This window comes from Eucyclogobius newberryi, unplaced genomic scaffold (genome assembly GCF_026437365.1).
Source record: "Eucyclogobius newberryi isolate DKJ021-1_F unplaced genomic scaffold, fEucNew1.0.hap1 SCAF_13, whole genome shotgun sequence".
In the NCBI taxonomy this organism is placed as follows: Eukaryota; Metazoa; Chordata; class Actinopteri; order Gobiiformes; family Gobiidae; genus Eucyclogobius; species Eucyclogobius newberryi.
In genome coordinates, this window is record NW_027315757.1 from 19,240,848 (window position 1) to 19,248,347 (window position 7,500).

Here is a 7,500-nt window from a genome sequence, read left to right on the forward strand (position 1 = left end):
ATTTTGTCCCGTACACTGAGGGAACTATATTATGATAGATCCATGCGCTTAGGCACACGGAAACGTAGGGACGAGCCACACGCGGCTGCAGGTGAGCGGTAGGTGCATTTTATGATTGATACGTGGCAGGACTAATCGACAGTCCACGCCACGAGGAAATAAGACTTAGATTTGTGCCAAAAAAATCGTCCATTCAACCTTTAACATCTGACAGGCCTGAGCTGACCCCGCCCCCTTGCTTCAAAATTCAGTTGTACACGACCAGTAAACTGAGAGCCAAAAACAACAGGACAAAATAGAAACTGAAGGAAGAAGGAATGTGTTTTCCATCCCTTATGTGTCTGGACTATCAGCACAGGAGTTCCACAGGGCTGTGTACTTTCTCCCCTGCTCTTTTCCCTGAACACAAACTGCTGCACCTCCAGCCACGCCTCTGTAAAACTGATCAAAGTTTGTGAACAACGCCACCCTCATCGCCATGACGACACCACCCTCATCCCGCTCATCTCGGACGGGGATGAGTGCATCTACAGGAGTGAGGTGGAGCGGCCGGTGTCCTGGTGCAGCGGTAACAACATGGAGCTCAACGCCCAGAAGACGGTGGAGATGATCGTGGACTTCAGGAAAGTCACAGCCCCCCAGCCCCCCTCCTCACCACTGTGGACTCCCTCCACTTCCTCACCACCATCATCACCCGGGACCTCAAGTGGGGGCCCACCATCATAGACTCTCTCATCAAGAAGGCCCAGCAGAGGATGTACTTCCTGCAGCAGCAGAGGAAAGCAAAGCTGCCAGCGGAGATGATGTTGGAGTTCTACACGACCATCATTGACTCCATCCTCACCTCCTCCATCACTGTGTGGTACGCTGGAGCCACAGCCAGAGACAAACAGAGACCTCTGCTGAGAAGGTGATCGGCTGCAAACTTCCATCTCTGCAGGACCTGCAGGTCGGATGGTTGGCACTAGATCCTAACTCACAGAAGTCCGAATTCGATCCCGCTGGTACAGCTCTTTTTTTTAAAGGGAGTGTCTACAGAGGCTGCGGCGCGCGGCCTTAACTGCCATGTTATTTTGTGCCGCGGCTCCTGAAACTATTGAAACTATTTGACCGCACCGGGTTAGGGTTAGGGCTAAGGTTAGGGTTAGCCATGAGGCTATATGGCAGTGCAGCGGTTCCTGAAACTGCTGGGCTATCTGACCGCGCCGCGGCTCTGCAGCCACGGCCTTTTTTAATTGCATTACAGTGTGTTCCACTTCACACGTAGTATAGGGTTAACCCCTAAACCCTAAGTTTTTGTAGTAGTTGGGAGACGAGGTGAAAAAATGTAACAAAATAGACTATAAGTTAAAAAATTTAAACGAGTCGAACCCAAAATCTCCAGCATGGCACGCCGTGATTCAAACCGCTGGGCCAATTAATCTGGAAATGTTCTGCTGCAAGACGGAAAATATACCTCGCATGTGATCTGCCCGCCACAAGGGCCGGCATATTGGATTCTGTAACTTCTAAATTCGGACTTCCATGAGTTAGGAGTGTATGATCTAGTGCCGACCCAGGTCGGATCACAGTCGACCCTTCTCTCCTTCTGGACACGGACTATATGAGCCACTCCCCTCAGGCAGTAGGCCACGCCCCTCAGGCCGGAGGTTACGGTCCGCCTCCCGCCACAAGAACTGTTTCTTTCCCTCTGCTGTTGCTGCTGTCACTTTAACCATAATTTAATCACTCAATGCACTTCCTGCACTACATATGTAAACTCAACTGTAAATTTATGTACATAATATTCTTTTTACTTTTATTTTTTATCTTAAAGCCTATTGTCATTTTTATCCAGTAGCAGATTTAAATTGTTTCTCTTTTGACTTATTCATTGTTCCTATGTTTGTGAATTCTGTTCATTGACAATGGCAATAAACCTTTGATTCTGAGGCGGCTCCGCCCAGTGGGCCCTCTGGGCGGGGCTTATGCTACTCAGAATAAATATCTGTGTTCTCAGACCAGGTCCTCAGATTGGAAGTTATTTTTATTTTGTGATATTAAAAATGTTTTGATAAAGTTCCAGCCTTTACTTTAGACCCGCTTTAGTGCTGGTCCGGTCCTGGTTCAGTCCTGGTTCAGTATTGGTCCGGTCTTGGTCCGGTCTTGGTCCTGGTCCAAACCTGGTTCTGGTTGTAGGAAACCCAAACTCTGTGATGAGTCCTGGTCAGGAGGATCAGCAGTACATGGAGAAACTGAAGCAGCTCTCAAAGTATGTGGAGCCTCTGAGTCGCATGATCAACAAGATCGACAAGAACGAAGGTACTCATACTTCTACTACAATATTACAATGTACTGCTCCTACTGTAGTACTTTGGCTGATGTTCTTGTGTTTCAGATCGTAAGAAGGACCTGAGTAAAATGAAGAGTTTACTGAACATCCTCACCGACCCAAACACCAGGTCAGAAGCATGCAGTCTGTAGTACCCTGGTACTACAAAGTGTGGTACTATAGAGTGTATAGTACACAGAGTACTGCAGTGACGGTGCTTGTGTTTCAGGTGTCCTCTGAAGACGCTGCAGAAGTGTGAAATTGCTCTGGAAAAACTCAAGAACGATATGGCTGGAGCTGTGGTACAGTACTTTTACTTTTAGTGCATCCCTCTTGACTCTCCTCCTGTGGTACTCGTACTGCAGTACTCATACTGCAGTACTCATGTCTCCACAGCCCACACCGCCCCCTCCTGCCGTGGCAGTAAAACAGCAGTATCTGTGTCAGCCACTGCTGGACGTGGTCATGGCTAATCTCAGGTTTCCAGCGTTTAACCACAGTTTGTACCGAACATTTGCCCCGCCCATGGCCGCCATCCATGGACCGCCCATCGTGTGAGTATTAGACCTGGGACGGACCAGGGATTGTCCCGTTCAGTCCTAGTCTAACCCGGTCTGGTCTCCTCAGAGGTCCTCTCATCTCTGGGAAGAAGAGGAAACTTGAGGAGGAGGAAAGAAGCTCCATCCCAAACCTGCTCCAGGGAGAAGTGTCTCGCCTCGACGGCAAGTTCACCGTCAACCTGGACTCCAGCCTCCCCAGCAACAACGGGACCCTGCACCTGCTCTGTAGACTGGGTAAGAACCAGAACCCAGAACCAAGAACCAGAACCCTGCACCTGCTCTGTAGACTGGGTAAGAACCAGAACTAAGAACCAGAACCCTGCACCTGCTCTGTAGACTGGGTAAGAACCAAGAACCAGAACCCTGCACCTGCTCTGTCGACTGGGTAAGAACCAGAACTCTGCTCTGTAGACTGGGTAAGAACCAGAACCCTGCACCTGCTCTGTCGACTGGGTAAGAACAGGACTAAGATGGTTCTTTGTGTTGCAGATGATAAGGCCCTGCCCAGTGTTCCTCCTCTGCAGCTCAGTGTTCCTGCTGATTATCCAGAGCAGAGTCCCCTGTGGAGCCAAGACCAGGAACTCTACGGTAAATCCACCAAGTTTAATTTAATAACATCTAAAAATGTCTAAAATGGTCTTGTCTTCAGAGTCCAACGGTTTCCTCCAGAGCGTTCACAGAAACATGGCGTCTAAACTTCTGCAGCTTCCAGACAAACACTCTCTGACTGAACTTCTGCAAACCTGGGCCCAGAGCGTCCGCCAGGCCTGTCTGTGCTCCGCCCTGTCCTCCGCCTGAAGGCCACGCCCGCCCTGAGGCAGTCTGTCCTCCGCCTGAGCTCCAGATTCATTCAGAACTTGACCTTCAAACTCTCTCTTGGACTGTTGTAAATATTTCCTGTGAAACTCATGTTCAAGTGTATTTTAGTTGAAGAACATGCTGCTGAACTGACATGCTTCAAGAATAAAATGTATTTTTATATCTTATATTTTCCTATGGATTTACTTGATGTACTTTGGAAAAAAAATGACTGTTTTAGCAAAAAACATTTATTAGAAAAGTTAAAATTCAGAATGAGAGGGAGAAGGCTCTGTACGACAGGTTTGTGAAGACGTCGATGTGGTCACTGCTGCCCCCTACGGTCAGAACCTGAAACCACAACAAAAGCTTCAGTTTAAGAGACTTGAACCGATCGGCACAAATACAAGCGATAAAGACGAGCCGAGCTAAAATATAACAGAGCGTTTAATGCCACACTGGAAGATTACAGCTGAAGGTGTGTTATGTACCCGGTGCTCGCTGCTCCTGGAGTTGATCTGGAGACAGTTGAGACTTGGGGATGAACTGGGGATCTGGGCCTTCACGTCTCCTCCCAGCATGCAATGGGACACGAGTGGCCCCTCCCCCACGGCGAGGATCTGAGAGAGAGAGAGCATGAGCGATCGAGCATGTGGTGGAAGCGTCCGGGGAGAGGAAAACTAACCATGTCCTGGTAAAAGGAGGCGTGTCGTTGAGCTCCGCCCACATGAAACACTGAGGTGGGGGAGAGAGAGCGCAGGTGCCACAGGGCGAGCGAGGGGCCACCGCCGCACAACTGCACACACAAGTACAAAATACAACTGATGAAATACACAAGTAAAAGTACAAATACAATAGGCCCGGCTACTTCCTGTTGGAAACTGCAGAGCTCCACTTCCTGTCATTCCTTATGAGGAGAAAAGCTTTTATTTTGGTTTGTTTATGTCACATTAACTTGATTTATCATTCATAAAGATTATTAACATGTTTAGATCTGCTTGTACTTTTAGTTTAAGTTTAAGAACTGCTGTGTGTTTGTACGTTTCCTTGATCTTTTGTTCCACTGATGCTAACTTGTAAGTTGAGCCTTAGCAACACAAAGCTAGTGAAGCACGTTAGCAACAGCCGTTTCCTGTTTATCGACGCACGGCACTCGCTTTGTCAAGAGCCAAAATATGATATTTCCAGGTCATAATGTGTCTAACATGATCCAAAGCATGACATAAAGAGAGGTTCAAACGTAGAGGCTTTGCAGAGAAGTCAAAGAAATGAGGCAAAACTATTCCTGTTTACGCTAGCTTTAGCCACACCCCTCATGCGCACGAACTTGGAATTACCGGTACTAAACGTCTTTTTGTTCGGCCTCAGGATTAAAAAGTTTAATTCAGGAGGATTTAGATTAGACTTATGTTTGTGGAGCCAGAACGTGGCTTTGTTTAAATATCGTGAGGCTGTTTTGATGTGCGAGACTCACCATCCAGTCGTTGTCCGTGGACACGCAGCTGATCCACTTCCCGTACTGCGGCCGCGCACACATCTGTAACACAATCGCACATCTGTAACACATTCGCACATCTGTAACACATTCGCACATCTGTAACACATTCGCACATCACATCTGTAACACAACCGCCTCGCCTTCATCACAAGCACCACACGGGTTCTGCTCAGACTGATCGTGGCGTTTGTGTGGAACTTTCTGTGGTAAAATGTAAACTGAAGTACTGTCTATCGTTGTTGCTGCGACTGTGCTAGCTTAGCTTTAGCATGTTTTCTATCAACAAGGGGAGATAAAGGACACTTCAACTCGACACTTGGACTCTTTAAGGAGAGGAAGTGAGTATGTGATCTGAGATGAACTAGAATAGAACTGTTTAGGCCAGTTATTTTATTACTTGGTTTACGGAGCCGCCGCACTTAGATGATTGATTTATACAATATAGATAAAATAAATTATAATTTATTTTTAATAAAGTACAGCCGTCAACGCAAAATAGCATTAAATAGCGGTATTAAGTCGAAAGATAAGAGCAATTTGAAGCAAATTTTCGTCAAAATCCTGCTGGAGTGAGAGATGGGGCAGGTCCGTCGCTGTGCACGGTCCCGGGACAGCGTGAGAAGACGCGCCCGTTTCCGTGTCTGTGATGCACAGCGTTAACTCCTTTATATCGCAAATACACATTTTAAACCCGTTTACCACATTTTCTCCAGTGCGTTTTGACGTGACTAAGACTGCACACTTAGAAGAGTCAGTTCTACCGATGTAAAACACCCTAACCCTACTGTTACACTCCCCCTCTCCTCCCGTGGCGCTTTTTGGGAAAACCCGGAAGAAAAAATCTTTTGAAATGGAAATTATATTTATATTTCGTTCGCCTGTTCAATATCCATCCATCTTCTGCCGCTTTATCCGGGGCCGGGTCGCGGGGGCAGCAGTCTGAGCAGGGACTCCCAGACTTCCTTCTCCCCAGACACTTCCTCTAACTCCTCCGGGGGGATCCCGAGGCGTTCCCAGGCCAGCCGAGAGACATAGTCTCTCCAGCGTGTCCTGGGTCTTCCCCGGGGCCTCTTCCCTGTGGGACATGCCTGAAACACTTCCCGAGGGAGGCGCCCAGGAGGCATCCGGAACAGATGCCCGAGCCACCTCAGCTGGCTCCTCTCGACGTGGAGGAGCAGCGGCTCTACTCCGAGCTCCCCCCGTGTGGCCGAGCTCCTCACCTTATCTCTAAGGGAGCGCCCAGCCACACGGCGGAGGAAACTCATTTCGACCGCTTGTATCCGCGATCTTGTTCTTTCGGTCACTACCCAAAGCTCATGACCATAGGTGAGGGTAGGAACCTATGGTCATGTCTCCTTGAACCAACACCTTAACGTGGTGGAGGGGTTTGAGTGCCCGAATGATCCCGGGAGCTATGTTGTCGGGGGCTTCATGCCCCTGGTAGGGTCTCCCAAGGCAAACAGGTCCTAGGTGACGGGTCAGACAAAGATCGGTTCAGAAGCCTCTTATGACGACGACACGAACAAGGCCGTTTACGTCGCCCGGATCGGCGTCACCGGGGCCCCATCCTGGAGCCAGGCCTGGGATGGGTGCTCCATGGCGAGAGGCGGCGGGCTGGTGTGGGCTTGCTGATAGCCCCTCAGCTCAGCCGCCACGTGTTGGAGTTTACCCCGGTGAACGAGAGGGTCGCGTCCCTCCGCCTTCGGGTGGGGGACAGGTCTCTCACTGTTGTGGCGGCCTACGGGCCGAACAGCAGTGCAGAGTACCCGGCCTTCTTGGAGTCCTTGGGAGGGGTACTGGACAGTGCACCGACCGGGGACTCCGTTGTTCTACTGGGGGACTTCAACGCCCACGTGGGCAATGACAGTGACACCTGGAGAGGGGTGATCGGGAAGAACGGCTTCCCCGATCTGAACCCGAGCGGTGTTCAGTTATTGGACTTCTGTGCTAGCCACGGATTGTCCATAACGAACACCATGTTCAAGCACAAGGGTGTCCATCAGTGCACATGGCACCAGGACACCCTAGGCCGGAGGTCAATGATCGACTTTGTTGTCGTGTCATCAGACCTCCGGCCGCGTGTCTTGGACACTCGGGTGAAGAGAGGGGCAGAGTTGTCAACCGATCACCACCTGGTGGTGAGTTGGATCCGCTGGCGGAGGAGGAAGCCGGACAGACTTGGCAGACCCAAGCGCATTGTGAGGGTCTGTTGGGAACGTCTAGTAGAGCCCTCTGTCAGTAGGGTATTCAACTCGTACCTCCGGGAGAGCTTCTCCCATGTCCCGGGGGAGGTTGGGGACATTGAGTCCGAGTGGACCATGTTCTCCGCCTCC

General features: G+C 49.9%; 2 protein-coding genes across 4 annotated transcripts in view; one reads left to right on the top strand and one right to left on the bottom strand.

Annotated features, from left to right (window-relative positions):
* The window catches only part of med15 (mediator complex subunit 15), an 18,422-nt gene extending 14,565 nt beyond the window's left edge, over nt 1-3,857 (top strand). For all 3 annotated transcript variants that reach the window (XM_072442834.1, XM_072442835.1, XM_072442836.1), the window contains exons 13-19: nt 2,179-2,301; nt 2,378-2,441; nt 2,541-2,613; nt 2,708-2,865; nt 2,939-3,105; nt 3,361-3,459; nt 3,521-3,857. In XM_072442834.1, the coding sequence (XP_072298935.1) occupies nt 2,179-2,301; nt 2,378-2,441; nt 2,541-2,613; nt 2,708-2,865; nt 2,939-3,105; nt 3,361-3,459; nt 3,521-3,669 (833 nt within the window). In that variant the 3' untranslated portion in view covers nt 3,670-3,857. The remainder of the gene's footprint in view (nt 1-2,178; nt 2,302-2,377; nt 2,442-2,540; nt 2,614-2,707; nt 2,866-2,938; nt 3,106-3,360; nt 3,460-3,520) is intronic.
* A 47-nt stretch (nt 3,858-3,904) lies between these two features.
* thoc6 (THO complex 6) overlaps nt 3,905-7,500 on the bottom strand; it is a 10,450-nt gene continuing 6,854 nt past the window's right edge. Inside the window, exons 10-13 of the mRNA XM_072442847.1 lie at nt 5,144-5,206; nt 4,355-4,465; nt 4,161-4,289; nt 3,905-4,020 (exon numbers count right to left, since the gene is read on the bottom strand). Of these exons, the coding sequence (XP_072298948.1) occupies nt 3,940-4,020; nt 4,161-4,289; nt 4,355-4,465; nt 5,144-5,206 (384 nt within the window). The 3' untranslated portion in view covers nt 3,905-3,939. The remainder of the gene's footprint in view (nt 4,021-4,160; nt 4,290-4,354; nt 4,466-5,143; nt 5,207-7,500) is intronic.